General features: G+C 43.3%; 1 protein-coding gene across 3 annotated transcripts; it reads left to right on the forward strand.

Annotated features, from left to right (window-relative positions):
* Nucleotides 1-6,979: 6,979 nt before the first annotated feature.
* Nucleotides 6,980-12,621, forward strand: LOC102958462 (pre-mRNA-splicing factor SYF2). 3 transcript variants are annotated; one of them, XM_007083664.3, is made up of 7 exons: nucleotides 6,981-7,088; nucleotides 7,253-7,366; nucleotides 9,731-9,856; nucleotides 10,565-10,682; nucleotides 10,771-10,861; nucleotides 11,733-11,831; nucleotides 12,347-12,619. In XM_007083664.3, exons 1-7 carry the CDS (start codon nucleotides 7,065-7,067, stop codon nucleotides 12,510-12,512), a joined length of 738 nt encoding a protein of 245 aa, XP_007083726.3. In that variant the 5' UTR covers nucleotides 6,981-7,064; the 3' UTR covers nucleotides 12,513-12,619. The 3 variants fall into 3 exon arrangements, with proteins under 3 accessions (XP_042852807.1, XP_007083726.3, XP_042852808.1); XM_042996874.1 differs by having other exon boundaries at nucleotides 11,681-11,831; nucleotides 12,347-12,435; XM_042996873.1 differs by lacking the exon at nucleotides 9,731-9,856 and having other exon boundaries at nucleotides 6,980-7,088; nucleotides 12,347-12,621.
* Nucleotides 12,622-16,379: the final 3,758 nt, after the last annotated feature.

Below are 16,379 nucleotides of genomic sequence, written 5' to 3' on the forward strand. Positions count from 1 at the left end.
CTTGGCTCACGTAGGCCCTTGGTACTGTCACGTGGCAGCATTTTAATTCTCTTGGGTAGTGTGAGATATTTTTCTCTTCTGTGCCTTCTCCTTTTCCCCCACTGTAGAATTGTATAATGTTTCTGGACGTGAGAGACTCCATTTTGAGAGAAGCTCCATTTTTCTTTATAAAACAAACAGCTAATGAACTCTGGAACTGAGCAGAAAGACCCTTGGACTGGGCCAGAAACAGCAACTGTCTTAGGAGCAAGTCGTTCCTAAAGTCAACAGGGGTACTGGCGTCTGCCCCATAAAACTGTCAGTGTGGACTTTACGAAGACAGAGTAATTAATGCATACTAGGAGTAGTTTTCGTTTATGAACAACAATAAATCAGTCCATCAAAGTGTAAACCAAAAGCCGTTCAGCCTGTTAGTACCAATTGACTTTTTTTTTCTTTTATCCAAGTCATGTGATTGTCCCCCTTCCCCTTTCTCATAAAAATCCCTTGCTTTCCCCACACAAGGGACACATTTTTCTGTGCTGCCCGAATTGCAATTCTGAGACCCCAAATAAAGGCCTTTGTACTTTTTAATTTTGCCTCATTTTCCTCGGTTAACTTTTTTTTTTTTTTTTTTTTTTTTTTTTTTGTATGTAAGGACCGGGGAGGGCAGAGAGGAAGACACAGAATCTGAAGCAGGATCCAGGTCCTGAGCTGTCAGCACAGAGTCTGAACTCAGGAGCCGTGATCATGACCTAAGCTGAAGTCAGACATTTAACCTACTGAGCCACCCAGGTGCCCCTCTCAGTTAACATTTCTGGTGTCAGAATGGTGTGGGATGGAAGTAACAAACCACTCTGACTCCTGCACCACCGCCGCAGTTGGATTTCAGGAAGGGTACCCTCCTGAGCAAATTGTGCTCTGCCTTCTCCCCAACCGGCTCTGAGTTCTGGTGGCAAATCTTCTTGGTTCCCAGTCTCCCATTTTTGGTTGAGGTGTCTTTCTGATGCCAGTTTCTATCTCTTTGATTTACAGAGATACGCTCTCTTCTCTGGTGATTCATTACTCAATGGGGTGTTTGGTTTCAAAGATGGCTGCTGGAGAGCAGCCCCTGTCTGGAAGCCCAGCTGTGTTTTTGTTCAAGTCTTGTGGGTCCATTTCTTGTAGGCTTCTGGCTCGTTGGCCCAATCTGACTGAAAATGACTTGTTACAATGGTCACTTTGGGCATCTTTGGAGATTCCAAAATTAATGTATTTGCATGCACAACTGGAAAATGAAAACAAAACCAAGCATCTAGGGTGGGAAGCATTATTTAAATTGGTATTTGGAGTGTCCAAGAATTAAATAATTCTAAACTTGCTTCCTTACAATAACGCTAAACTTTCTAAAGCTAACTGTAACCGCTTCCAACGAGGATCTAAACTAGGAAAGCTTATGGAGTCTTCTGAGCTAACCCTTGTTGCTCGTCTTCAACCTTCTCCCTCCGCTCTCCACCCATATGAAATCCCAGCCTAGCTGAACTCCCATTCTATAATGACAGCCCAGGGGTTCCCCTAGATCCTCCTGTCATCCAAAACTCCTTCTAAAATTAAACCTAATGAAGGAGGCTCTGAAACGTCATCAGTTATTCTCCTTGGACTAAGGCAGAATTACAAGCCATTTCCAAGGGCTTGCCAATGCCTTTGAAGACCCTCTAGGATTTGCTAAGGAATTCAATTTAGTTATTTAGATCTGTGAACCTGGTTATTCTAACCTTTATTGACTTATCTATATGCTTGTGAATGGTGGCCATGCAAGAGAATGGATGGGAAAACTAGGCTACACATAGTATTTGGATGATTTTTCTAAGTGAAAAGGCTACAGGAAAAAAAAAAAAACAGAAGCTTTTAAGCCAACTGAAGAATTACATAAAACTATTCCTGGGTTTTTCCAAAGACCACAGATTAGAGAAAAATTCAGCAATGTGCTCCACGGCCAGATGAACCTGATTTTGATTGTTATGATAGACAGGAAAAAACTTTTAAACAATACTCTGATATTGACAAGATTAACCATGAAATCTCCTTTTAATTTAACTCCATCATTGCTAACAGGTTAGAAGGTGAACTCAGTACTTTAGTTAAATGACAGCAACTCAGCCAGGCCACTATGGAGCCTCATGATCTGGTTAATTTGGTTGACCAGTTATCTCGCACCACAGAATGAGCAGCGAAAAAGAAAGGACACACAAGTCCAAGCTTCTCAGATCATGCGTCTCCAATGACAATTAACAATCCCCAGAAATTGCCAAAATCTTCAGGGTCTTTCTCATGTCAAAGGTGTTTGCGATTACTGCAGAAGAACCTGGCCGTTGGAAGAGGCTTGCTGCAAAACGTCAAGACAAAGTCAGTGGCAAGAGCCTCAGAGCACTTTCCCCTCTAAGGATACTAGCAGCGGGGAAGAATGCTCATATGGCAGAACAGGGTGGCTCTGAAGACAGGAGGGGGGTCTTCCCATGACTTCAAACTCACACCTTAGGGGAAATACATCTTATTATCGGGAATGAGGTGAAAGGAGCTCTTATGGTCATGAGAGCAACACCATCAGTTTTCCAACCCACCAGCCTCTCTGTCCTGCTTCCTCGGAGTACAGAAACACTACAAATGGTGGGAGTGGCTAATACCCCAGGACAGTTTTTAAATCCTAACCTATCCCTTTTTCAGCTGGGGCCTTTACAAGGCACTCATGGATTCCTTCTGGTCCCTGAATAGGAATTCACCTGTTAGGACACAATTTTCTTGAGACTTATCAGGCACACATTTCCTTCTCTCAAAAAGGGTAAATCCTTCTTTTAAAAAAAAAGTTTGGGGAGCCTGGGTGGCCCAGTATGTTGAGCTCCTGACTCTCGATTTCAGCTCAGGTCATGACCTCACCATTTGTGAGAAGGAGCCTTGCATCAGGGCAGAGCCTGCTTGGGATTCTCTTTCTCTCTTTCTCTCTCTCTCTCAAAATAAATAAATACTTTTTTAAAGTGAAATAAATAAATAAATAAATAAATAAATCAAAAGTGGGTGCCTGGTTGGCTTAGTCAGCGGAGCACCCAACTCTTGATCTCAGCGTCATGGGTTCAAGCCCCATGTTGGGTGTAGAGATTTCTTAAAAGTTGGGGAGAGGGGGACAGAGGGTGTTTTTGGAAATAGCAAAACAGCACACAAAAAATTCTACACAAAAGGAGCCTCCATCAATACCTTGCTTTTCTGTAATTCAAAACCTATAGCACCCCCCCCCCCGCCCCCGCCACCGCCCCGGACACTGTCCCTGACACCCTTTGGTCCAAGTCCTGCTGACATCAGACGCATATACACTCTGCCCCTTCCATCCGGATGATCAGATTGATCATTCCAAACCACTCCCTGACATTACACAGTCTGAAGCCTTTGAAGGGATTAAGCCTATAATTGAGGAATATATATATAGGTTTGATTATTCCGTGCACGAGTCCTTATAAAATGCCAATTCTTCCCATATCAAAACCTCGTGGTGGAGGATGGAGATTTGTACAGGACCTCGGAGCACTAAATAACATTGTTCACACCACGCACTCGTGCCTCGCCCTCACACTTTACTCTCCGCTATCCCCCCAGACAGCAAATCACAGTAGTGGATTGGTGTACTGCCCTCTTCAGTACGCCTATGCACGCAGAGAGCCAATTTTTGTTTGCCATCAGCTGGGAAGGAAAAAAAATATATACCTGGACAGTCGGATCTCGAGGTGACACTGAGAGCCCTACTTATTTTCCCCAAACCTTAAAAGCAGATGTCGCTGATGTAACCTTCCCGCAAAATTCTACTTATTCTAAGATGTGCACCTCTTCTTTGCTCCCCTCCATAAAGAGTGGGTCCAACTGACAGTATCCACCTGTTAAAATAGCTAAAAAAGGACGAAGATACCAAAAGAAAAAATTACAAGTTAAAATGCCCTAAATTCCCTCCCCAGCTTGCACTCTGTCTCTCTCTCTTTCAAAAATAAAAATTTTAAATGCCCCAAGCCGGCGGATGGGGGTGGAGGTGGAGAAAAAAATAAATTAAAAAAAAAAATAGGGGCACCTGGGTGGCTCAGCCGGTTAAGCATCTGACTTCAGCTCAGGTCATGATCTCATGGTTCGTGAGCTCGAGCCCCACATCAGGCTCTGGACTGACAGCTTTGAGCCTGGAGTCTGCTTTGGATGCTGGGTCTCCTTCTCTCTCTGCCCCTCCCCTGCTCACTCTCTCTCTCTCTCTCTCTCAAAAAAGAATAAACATTGGGGGGGAAATGTAAAAATAAATAAATAAAATGCCCCAAGTTAAATATTTGGGATATGTCATTAGCAGACAAGGATTTTCTCTTCAATCCTGAAATAAGAAGCATTGGCTCCTTTCCCCTTCCTCAAACCAAACGACAGTTGTGGGGATTCCTGGGACCAGCTGGATATTGCTAAAGTGGGATTCCTAATTTCTCTGCTATTGCTCAATCTTTAAATGTCTTACTTAAGGCACTCCAACCTAGAGCCCTTCCACTGGTTTCCTCAAAAACCAACCACAGGCTTTTGAGGAGGTGAAACAGCTCACTCCATCCCTGCTCTGGGGCACCCCAATGATCAACTGTCCTTCTTCTCTTTGTTCACAAATGTGAAGGTAACACTTTAGGAATTTTGACATAGAGTCACGAAGACCAACACGGGTCTATACGACAACTGCAGTAGTGTAATAGCTGGGCCAAAGAGTAAATGCCATTGTAATTTGTATAGATATTGCCAAATTTCACTCCCTAAGAGCTACCCCAGTCCTACATGATCTCTCCATTTGGCCTGGGCTTCCTCAAAGAATGGTGGCTGGGTTCAAAGAAACAAGCATCTCAGGGCACTTGGCTAGCTCAGTTGGAAGGGCATGCAATTCTTGATCTCAGGGTTGTGAGTTTGAGCCCCACGTTGGGTGTAGAGATCACTAAATAAATAAATAGAAACTCAGGGGGGAAAAATGGATCCCAAGAGAACCAGGTGGAATCTGTTTCACCTTTTATGACTTTGCCTCAGAAGTCACATAGTGTCATTTCCTCCATAGTCACATATTCAAGGATAGGGACATAGATCATACCTTTCCTTGAGGCGTGTCAATGTCACATTGTAAGAATAGCACATAGAGTGGAAGATCTTCTATCATCCTGGAAATTTTCAATTGCCCACACAACTCTTTCTGTTCTTTTTAGTAAATCCATGTAAATACAACTTGAACAAAGAATTCTTTAAGACTTCAAAACACTATAGGGGCACCTAGGTGGCTCAGTCAGTTGAGCATCTGACTTCAGTTCAGGTCATGATCTCACAGTTTGTGGGTTCGAGCCCCACATCAACTCTGGGCTGACAGGTCAGAGCCCAGAGCCTGCTTTGGATTCTGTGTCTCCATCTCTCTCTGCCCCTCCCCCGCTCATGCTCTGTCTCTCAAAAATAAGTAAATGTTAAAAAAAAAAATTTTTTTTAAAGACTTCAAAACACAATGAAATTGTTACCATGGCCCATGAAAAGAACTGTACTGGGTATTTTGTTTGCTCCTTTACAACCACCCTCCTCCAGTGTCCACCCACCCATTTGTGGGTGTTCTGCACCCACAAATGCTGGCCCGTATGGACTACATCAATAAGCCCTCTTGTTTATTGCTCTCTTCTCATTGGGTCCTGCCAATGAGTGGCATCTACAGAAGAGAAGTCTGGGAGAAATGAGGTCAGGATACTTATTCCCTGCCTGGATTATGGTTGCATTTCTTTACTCACAGCCTCTGTCTGAAGACCCTCCCCCATCCTGTCCTTCCCTTGCCTCTTTAGGATTAGGGGTAGGAATGGCTTCCCCCTGCTTCTAGCCCTGGAATGCTTCACTTTCTTTTGCTGGTTTCTCTTAACCCAGTCTACAGCTTTGTAAACAGCCCTTTCATTAAACTCTCCTTAAGTACTTGGTTTTGGTTTCTAGGGCTCTGACATAATATTTTGCAAAACCTGTTAATTCTGATGTGATCTTACTGAAAATAATTTTGCCACTGACATTTCAAGCCTAAAGAATAGAAATACTTGTAAGACTCCTCTTTCAATTCATTCATGATACAGAAAAAACAAAGGCCTACATTTGCTGCTTTAAAACTGGTTAAGAAACCTGTCTCATTTAAATTAACACCATCAAACAAGTAATTCCACACTTGTTTAATTACACGTAAGTAAACGCAACAAAGCAGAAAGTATGAAGAGCTATAAGAGGGGACACTGACCCTTCAGGGGGTGGTGGTTAGGGCTTTCCCGAAGAAAGACACTTAAGAAAATCTCAGACAGGAGGAGACACATCTAATGCCAACTGATTAAAAATCAGCAGTTCTCATCATTTGCTGCGGGTCAGGTGACTAATCACAGATACTTGATCCATATTATCTAATTTGTCCTCAAGCTGCTATGTTGACATGGGTATTGCTGTATTATTTTTCATAGATGATGAACCAAAGAATAGACTAATTTGTCAATAAATAAGAGCGATTATACAGTTCATTATTGAGTGGATGGACAGATGTACAAAGAATGCTGTTCTGTGCAGAATTTTCCGAAGAAAGTCAAAGCCTCAAATTAATCCAAGAAATCTTACCGCATCATGAAGATGCTCGAGATCCCAACTAACAACCCCCAATCAATTTGTTCCTTCTTTTCGATTCGTTACTCAGAAATCTGAACTACAAGGCTGGTCAGTTGACGGGCACAACCTGTGCTCTGGGTCGCTTTCTCATACATTTGGTGGCTTATTCCCTTTTTTCCCTCTTCCTCCTCTTTACCTCCCCAGCGCCGTTGACGCCCAGTCTCCGGTTTTACCCACGTCGACCTGGTGGCTCCACTCAAGGCGCCTGCGCACAGGCCTGGCCCAATCGGACACCACCCAGGGCTGCGGCGGGCGGGGATTGGTTCCTCATGTCCCAAAGAAGCAGAAAGGGGCGGGGTTTCTCCGGAAACCTGTGGCGCCTGGCCGCCGGAAGTGAGCAAGAGAGTCAGAAAAGTTGTTTGTTGTCGCCGGAAGTGTGGAGGATAAGGCGCTGTCGGGTGATGGCTGCGGAGGCTGAGGATAAGGTGGGTGGCAGGCTTTGTCCAGGGGTCTGGGATAGGAGCGTCTGCGGGTGGAGGTTTGGCCTAGACGTCGAGGCGATGCCAGAGAGGGAGGCGCACACACCGTGGGGCCGGCGGGGGGAATCGGCCTGGGCCGCCCCGTCTCCAGCGGGTCCTCCTCGCCGCAGGTGCCGGTGGACTGCGCGGAAGAAGGGGAGCTGCCCCCAGCTGCGGCCACGGAGCTGGCCGCCCAGAAGCGCGAACAGAGGCTGCGCAAATTCCGGGAGCTGCACCTGAAGCGGGTGAGTGGCCCCGGAGGCATCCGAGACCCGTCACCCAGGCAGGCCTGTGCGCGTTTGCGGAGGGACGGGGAGGCCGCACCGGCGCGCCTGACAGACCCGCAGGGCAGAGGGAGATCTTTCCCGGCGGACCGCAACCCCGGGAGCACACTGGAATCACTTGGAGAACTTTTAAAAAATGTTCATGCTTAGGCCTCACTTCCAGTGTCCTATTTAATCAGTTTCTCGACCCAGACATTGGTATTCTTCTTTTTAATTTTTTTTTAATGTTTATTTACTTTTGACAGAGAGAGAGAGAGAGAGACAGAGCGTGAGCGGGGGAGGGGCAGAGAGAGAGGGAGACAGAATCTGAAACAGGCTTCAGGCTCTGAGCGGTCAGCACAGAGCTCGACGCGGGGCTCGAACTCACAAACCATGAGATCATGACCTGAGCCGAAGTCAGATGCTCAACTGACTGAGCCACCCAGGTGCCCCTGGTATTCTTCTTTTTAATCGACCTCTCCCTGGACCCTCCTCTCAGCCCGTTTCTGTCAAACCCTTCTTTTTATGGAGGGGGGATACCGCGGACCAGAAATGGAAAGGAGTTTGTTGTCACACAGCAAGTTGGCTAGTCATTCATTTGTACAAAAAGTGCCCACCACCCACACCGTCCCCCCAGCTTCTAATGTGCCATAGCCAGTTAGATAGTGCGGGTACTTTGGCAAATAGGAGAAGTCTTCTGCCTGGTTATGGAGGCAGGTCCATAACCAATAATGACTCCACGACTTGTAAATGCCATTTTAGAGGGAGGAACAAAGTGTCTCAAATACAGAGAAGGGAAAAAAAAAAAAACAACTAAAGACTGATGGGACAACTAAGCTGCTTGAAAGATGAGTAGGATATTATCAGACAAGGAGTTGGGAGGGAGAGGTATCGTAGGAACTAGTGGAAACGCAGAGTCCTCATTAGGGTCGGGGGTGGGGGGGGGCCTGCAGGCCGCTGGAGACAGGGTATGTGTGAGGAATGTAGTTACCTGTGTTTGTCCAGAAGAACTCCATCTGAAAACTAGTCAAACACACATACTTCATTTGAAACCCTCTGTAGGGAATAGGGTGGATGACGCGTGAAGAATAATATAATTTGAACCTCACCCTTTTGCAGTCTTTCACGAATCCCTGGATCTAGGTAATTAGTAACTGCAAACATCACAAAAAGGGAGCAAATCAGAGATTGCTTGTGTCTTGATGGAAGTATAGAACACTAGTTCCATATAATAGAGTTGTTAAAAATAACCTGAATTGAATGAAACCACGAGACCTAAAATTTACAGTAAATACAGGGGTCAACGGAGTATGCGAAAGGACATCATAGGAAGGCAACTAGCACTTTGAGAAACAGAGGACGGTCAACCTGATCATTTTCGCAGTCCCCAAAAAAGCAGGGGTCAAAAAAAGAATGGAGAAGGAAAGTATAGATTAAATAAACGTTAGGAGATGTATTGACTAATCCCAATATGTGGAACTTGTCTGAATTCAAACTGTCAGAATAATGAAGCCTTGAGCCCATCAGGGAAATATGAACATCACAGGATGTTTGATATTAAGGTATTAATGATTTGGGGAACGTGATGATGGTATTGTTGTTAAAGAGGTGTTAAAATACTTATAGGTGGGGGGGAGGGGAAAGCGTCAGAAATCAAAAAATTTGAGTCTTGGCCTAACTCTGCCACTAACTCTGAGCTAAACACTTTCTCATCTTCATAAACAATAGGGGAATTAGGTTGGAGTCCTCATATCACCTTCATGGTTTATACATGTGACCACCTGCCTGCTTGTCCAGTGTTTTTCTTTAAATTGCTATTTAAATTTAATATTGCTATTTCAATGGTAATTTAAAATTTTTTATGTCTTTTTAATCTGTAGGTTTGCTTTTCATCTTTTCTGTTTCTAGGTTTTGTTTTGTCTTGGAGTTTTGTGTTTTGTTTGTTTTGAGTTCTGGGAAGTCATTCTGTTTAATTTGGTTGGTAAAAAGATTGGTTTTTTTGTAGTTTTCCAGTCAAGATTTTGTGGTTGCATTCTGATGGTGTCTCGTGCCCTGCTTGTTTTTAAAAGGTGTTAAGAAAGGTGTCTTCATGGGGCACCTGGGTGGCTCAGTTGGTTAAACATCTGACTCTTGGTAAAGCTATAGATACAGGTGTTTACCTCCTAATCTCCCGCTCCCTAAAATTCCCCACCACGGATCCCCGCGTAAAATTCTCTAGTGACTCTCTTCCTTTCAGGATAAAATCCAAAATGTTTGCTTTGGACGCCTGCCATACTAGGAGACAGGTCATGTCTATTTAGATTTGTTTCCATACCTGGGCTGACAAATTTTGTGTCCTGGTGGTAGAATGAAGCTCGAAAGTTAAACCACCAAGAAGTTGTGGAGGAAGACAAAAGACTTAAATTGCCTGCAAACTGGGAAGCTAAAAAAGCTCGTCTCGAATGGGAGTTACAGGAAGAAGAAAAGAAAAAAGTAAGTACAGTCCGATCCTCCACAAGCTGTGGATTCCAGGGCGTGTTGTGTTTTGTCACGACAGCGTAGGGCATGGGAGGTAAGCATTCTGGCTCCGGTCTCCTCAGCTGCCCCTTAGAGAGCTGTGAGAATAAAATACGTGGAACACTTAACGTGTCTGTGAGCTACAGTAACAAAAGCTCCAACAATAAGAAACTGTAGGGGCGCCTGGGTGGCTCAGTCGGTTGAGCGTCCGACTTCGGCTCAGGTCATGATCTCGAGGTGTGTGAATTCGAGCCCCGCGTCGGGCTCTGTGCTGACAGCTCGGAACCTGGAGTCTGTTTCGGATTCTGTGTCTCCCCCTCTCTCTGCCCCTCCCATGCTCATGCTCTGTCTCTCTCTGTCTCTCAATAATAAATAAACGTTAAGAAAAAAAATTTTTTTTAGGAAACCGTAAAGCTCATGAGTCTCCCCTGTGTCAGTTCCTGGTTGAGCAGCTCAAGTGACCTGGCCTGATCCAGCTGCAGGGGAGGTTGGGAAATGGGCAGCCCTGAGCCCAGGAAGGAGGGGAGAAAGCATTTCAGTAGACACCTACTGTGTCCACCACAGCTGTTTTTGGTGTCGTTACAGATGTATTACTTCTTAGAGATCGTAGCAAATTCCACAGTTTTCTTTTCAGGCTAATCGACTTACAGTCTTGATAGCAGTCATGTTTTTGCCCCTTTTTAGGAATGTGCCGCCAGAGGGGAAGACTATGAGAAAGTGAAGCTGCTGGAGATCAGTGCGGAAGACGCGGAAAGATGGGAGAGGAAGAAGAAGAGGAAAAACCCTGACCTGGGATTCTCAGGTAAAGCTGGCTTTTATTTCATTGAATGTGCCTCTTAATAACAGGGCTACTAATGCCCCATCTAAAACAGTCTGGGCTCTCATTTTAGATTATGCTGCTGCCCAGTTACGCCAGTATCATCGGCTGACCAAGCAGATCAAACCTGACATGGAGACATATGAAAGACTGAGAGAAAAACAGTAAGTCAGTGTGACTTAATAGTGTTTTTTTGGGTTTTTTTTTTTAGAAAGAGTGTGAGCAGGGCAGAGAGAGAGAAATTCTCTTAAGTAGTCTCCATGCCCAGCACGGAGCCCAACATGGGGCTCAATCCCATCACCCTGGGATCCCCACGACCCTGAGATCATGACCTGAGCCAAAATCAAGAGTTGGACGCTCAACCGACTGAGTCACCCAAGCACCCCAATAGCGCATTCTTTATATGTTACTGGAAGGGCTTGAATTTAAGAGTGCTGATTCTGGAGCTTTGCTTCCTGGCCTTGAGTTCTGGTTCCACCACTTACTAGACCTGTCATACCGTTTTTCTCCCTGTTTCCTCATCTGTATACAGGAAATAATAGTAGTGTTTATCTCCTAGGATTATTGTGAAGATGAAATGTATTCATACGGCGTACTTAATGTTTGACACATAGTACTGTGTCATCATCCTCATGATTATTATTGTTGCTATTCTGTGTCCCTTACCCGTGCACTTGGGCAGTAAGCATTGCTAAGCTACACTTTCTTTCCCTAAGACAGGTAGTGTGCTTAAGGTCAAGACTGTCTCAGTGTGGAGAGAGCACTGAGTTGGGCAGAGGACACCATGTTTTCATTCAAGCTCTTTCATTTGTATGAACTCGGCCTCCCTTTGTGTCCATTAGCCTCTGGTCCTCAGCTGGCACCTCATTTGGGTACTGGAGTATATAATTTCTTAAATATCTTCTTTTAGGTCTGATTTCTATTTCTTTGAAATCAACTCTGATCACAAAGATTTCCATTTTTGCCCACTAAACATTGTCCAGTTCTGATGGCATAGAATCTCTATGGTGTTACTTACACCCCGCTCTTTCTCAGTGGAGAGGAGTTCTACCCAACATCCAACAGTCTTCTTCACGGAACACATGTGCCTTCCACAGAAGAAATTGATAGGATGGTCATAGACTTGGAAAAGCAGTAAGTACTATAATGCAGCCTTCAGCTTTGTACTGATTTCATGCCTCGTGACAAAAGTAACTTCATGGTCTTCAAGTGTAGCAATGGGGTAGAGAGTAAGGAGGACTTGAATTACTAGTTTGAAGAGTGGTCCCATTGACCATCACTTGTGTATTTGTGTTTTGAATAGGATAATTAGGCAGAACCAGCAGTATACTATAAACTCTGAAAGTAGTGTAATATATCACTGCCCTTGTATTTCAACATGACCCTGGGTTATTTCCCAATCTGAAGACTAGATCTGAAGTAAAGTACTATTGACTTATAAATTCAGGAAAGCTCACTGAACCCATTTCTTTATGTAGAATTTTCTAACGATACTGCCTTCCATCTTAACTATGAGAACAAAAAAAGCAGCTTGGAATTTTGTATATTTGTCTCCATTACTGAATTTTATATTCTTAACTATTTGAGCAGGTTTTATTAATATCAAAAAAGAAAGTAATTTTGAATGTTATAAATTTTTCTTCCTCTAGAATTGAAAAACGAGACAAATATAGCCGGAGACGTCCTTATAATGATGATGCAGACATCGACTACATTAATGAAAGGAATGCTAAATTCAACAAGAAAGCAGAAAGATTCTATGGGAAATATACAGCTGAAATTAAACAGAATTTGGAAAGAGGAACAGCAGTCTAATCTCCTTCAGGAACTGTTTTGACTGTCAAATTGTAACAGTAAATCAGGGCTCTATTAGCTCTCTTTTTATAATTTGTAAAGATGTGTGCTATGACTATTCATTTTCACTCTTATATATATATATATTTATTGTTTCAGAAAAAAATATGTCTTGTGTTTTCTGTATTCGAAGTGTGTGCTTCGTGTGTGCATCCTGCTGGGCTTTATTCCTAGTTACAAACGTGAATAGAATCATCATCCTCCTTAGATTCGTCCTGTTGGACTTGACCTACAGTTGAACTTGGGAGCTTCAGAGATAGAATGTTACATTGGTACTAATTCTTCTTGTAAGCTATGGTAGGTGGTGAAAGGAAGGGGACAGTGGCTCCTGGAAATTCACCTTCAGCCCCCCTACCCAGCAGCAGTCACAATTAACAGGTGCTTGCCTATCCCATGCTCTACCCCATGGCCCACGTACATTTATGGGGCAAGCACAGAAGGTAGGAACCTGATTCTCTAATGACATTTTGTAAATACACCTTTTTCAAAAAGCAAATTTCCTTGGAAGAAGGTAAATTAAAACATTTGTTGGTCAAAGTATTAGTAAAACTTACATAATACAATCTTTTTTTAAAGCCTAGTTGAAATGTTAACCTTATTTCAACTGTTAATTAGGACATGTAGTTTCAGTAGTAATTATGGGAAATATGGGACAGAAAACCTGAACGTCTGGAGTATCCCATAAAAGTAGAGATCGTGTCAGTTTACGTGACTAAAAAGACTAGGACTGGGATCGGTAAGTTGGGCACACCAGTATTTAGTGAACCAGTATTTATGAACATGAAAAGATGCTCCCATCTAGAGAGGCTTGTAGAAGGCAGAGAAAAAATCCAGCATGTACATACTATTTACACTTGCCTCTGCAGACTGCAAACAGAAACAGTAACTTTGACTTCCTTTTCAAAACAATTCAAGACAAATACTCATGCTGCCCAATCTTCTCAAAAAGGTAATAATCTGCCAGTTGTATGAGGTTCTCCAGTATTTTCAAAGAAAACATATACCATAGTACTAAGGGGAAAAGAGGAAGGAAAGACTAGTCGGGATAGGTTTCAGAGAAGTCCTAATAACCTGGATTTAAAGGAAAAATAGATTTCTCTAAAGGAGAAAAGCACTCCCAACAGCCACTGCTGCTTCAAGCAAGAGATGTGTGATTTGAGGACTACTCTGAAGGTGACTGGATGTTCAAAGTCACCCATTCTAACAGGCAATAGCAATCATAATAATTAATACACACAGTTCAGAGTAAGAAAAGTTCATCTTGAAGAGCTGATGGGGTAGGCACTGGAGAAGAGCTCAGGAAATTGATCTTTGGTTAGTAGATGGTAGTTAAAGGCAGACAGTGGAGGAAGTTGCCAAGAGAGCCTGTAGAGGGAGAAGCAGGCCAAGGATAAATCCTAACAACGGGCAGGGCGAAGGACAAAGGGCCAGTGTAGAAAATGGAAGAGGTCAAAATAACAAATGCGTGTAAATCCCTGAAGGAAATTTTGAGGACTTTTATAAAGAAAGCATTAAAAGCAAGCACTCTTAAAGATGACATTTTACTAAACTTAATAGAGGCTTACGGCAAACAAGGCGAAAGAACAGCATGCTACTGTGAGTTAACACGATTTCTCTAGTTTACGCCTTAAGAAAAAAACAAAGCGTTAACACCTGAACCTATACATAGGGCTGTGCTTTCCAAAATGGTGGTCACCTACCATATGATCATCTACTGATCCCCTGAAAAAGTGGCCAGGACAAATTCAGGTATGCTTTAAGTCTAAAGTACATGCTGGATCCCAATACTTGGTACAAAAAAAAGCAAAAGAGCACTATTTATTGTAACATTGAAACGCTATCTTAGATACACTGGGGTAAAAAAATTACACTACTTTTTTTACCTTTAGAGACAGAGTGTGAGCAGGGGAGGGGCAGAGAGAGAGGGAGACACAGAATCTGAAGCAGGCTCCGGGCTCTGAGCTGTCAACACAGAACCTGATGCAGGACTCAAACCCATGAACCTGAGCTGAAGTTGGACATTTAACCAGTTGAGCCACCCAAGCCCCCCTGTTTTACTTTTTGCAATGTGGTTCTTATTTCCCCTGGATAGCACTGATTTTGTCTCTTGGTACAATTTTTCACCATCAGGACCATCTATGCTGCCCACCAGTTATACAGTGATAGGTTATCTATCACACCTGGGCAACTGCATCCCACTAATGATGGCCAGTCTGGGTTTACACACACACACACACACACACACACACACACACACACACACACACACACACATTGTAAGTTATCTTCTGTGTTACAAAGCCCAAAAACTGACACCACCATAGACCTGACCATGCCCAACAGACAAGGTCAATTTAGACAACAGTAATAGTACACCTGACAGGACAATTAGAAAAAAGAAAAAGAAAAAGAAAAAAGGATATAAACTATACTCTCTTCAGGGCATTAGAAATAAAGAGAAAATGAGCCAACAGACTAAGAAATCAAAGAGGAAATAGCAAAGCCATTCAAGCATGCTAACAAGGTTGAAGGAAAAGCTAATGGTTAAAGAGGAAGGATCACTGTAGAAGCAGATGTCAGAAGGTGTAGATGCAGACCTTTCTTATATGTGAAGGGGTTTGGCTGAAGAATTATAGGACATGTCCAGTGACTTAGCTCATAAGGGCTAGTATATTTGAATACAGGTCATAATCACGGTAAGTGTTGCTACCAGTGAAATGAAGGTAAAAAATGTCATTACCACATCATTCTTTCCCAAAGTCTCCTTCGCAAAGAAATCCTTTTGAGTTCTGCAACTGGGCTAAGGATACCAACTAAATACACTAACCAGGTGATCATGTTAACATTTTCAGTTACAACTCAAATCCTAATGTTTTACTGGACTTTGCTATAACCAGGCCAGTCTACCGATATTCTCTCGAGTTTCCTTAGAATAACAAACCCACCACAAACTTACTCCTTTATGAACACAGGTCACCCTCCCAATAACTATGGTTAACTTAGATATAAACTGGACGTGTTCACACACACAGGAGTGCTGCTGGCTTTAAGGATGAGAATGTAACCAAGCCATCATAAATAGGAATTACATGTCTAGGAATGTATCTAGGTCACTGTTTAAATTTTTCGTAAGGTCAGGGGTGTGCCTGGGTGGCTCATATCCAACTCTGGATTTCAGCTTGTCATGAGCTCTCGGTTTGATGGATTGAGCCCTAGTCAGGCTCCACACTGACAGCACAGGGAGCCTGCCTGAGATCTGATCTCTCCCTCTACCTCCCCTGCTGAGTTATTCTCTCAAAATAAACACACTTAAAAAATTTTAGAGCAGCTCTTTCCTATATAATGTTCTATGATAGAAGCATTCTATCTGTTCTCTCCAATAATACAGCTACTAGCCTTAACTTCAGAAGTGGTTAGTATGACTGAGAAACTAGGGGCAATCGGGTGGCTCAGTCCGTTAAGCGTCCGACTTCGGGTCGGGTCATGATCTCATGGTTCATGGGTTTGAACCCCACGTCAGGCTCTGTGCAGACAGCCCAGAGCCTAGAAGCCTGCTTTGGATTCTGTGTCTCCCTCTCTCCCTCTGCCCTCCTCCATTTGTACTCTCTCTCAAAAATAAATAAGACATTAAAAAAAAAAAAAAAGAAAAAAGAAACTAGATGAGCTGTCAGCACAGAGCCTACTTGGGATTCTCTCTCTTTGCCCCTCCCCCTTGCTCTCAAAATAAACGAATACTAAAAAACTTTATTTTTTAACTAGAAAAGCATAATAAACAAAACCTCAGATTTTAGAGCTCAATGAGGCATTTCCACTTCTCCCTCTCCTGCT

This window comes from Panthera tigris, chromosome C1, assembly GCF_018350195.1.
Source record: "Panthera tigris isolate Pti1 chromosome C1, P.tigris_Pti1_mat1.1, whole genome shotgun sequence".
Taxonomy (NCBI): domain Eukaryota; kingdom Metazoa; phylum Chordata; class Mammalia; order Carnivora; family Felidae; genus Panthera; species Panthera tigris.

Coding starts and splice junctions, on each gene's coding strand:
- LOC102958462 (XM_007083664.3), top strand. CDS start 7,065: ATGGCTGCGGAGGCTGAGGATAAG. Junction 7,089..7,252: donor CTGCGGAGGCTGAGGATAAG/GTGGGTGGCAGG, acceptor TCCTCGCCGCAG/GTGCCGGTGGACTGCGCGGA. Junction 10,683..10,770: donor CCCTGACCTGGGATTCTCAG/GTAAAGCTGGCT, acceptor CTCTCATTTTAG/ATTATGCTGCTGCCCAGTTA.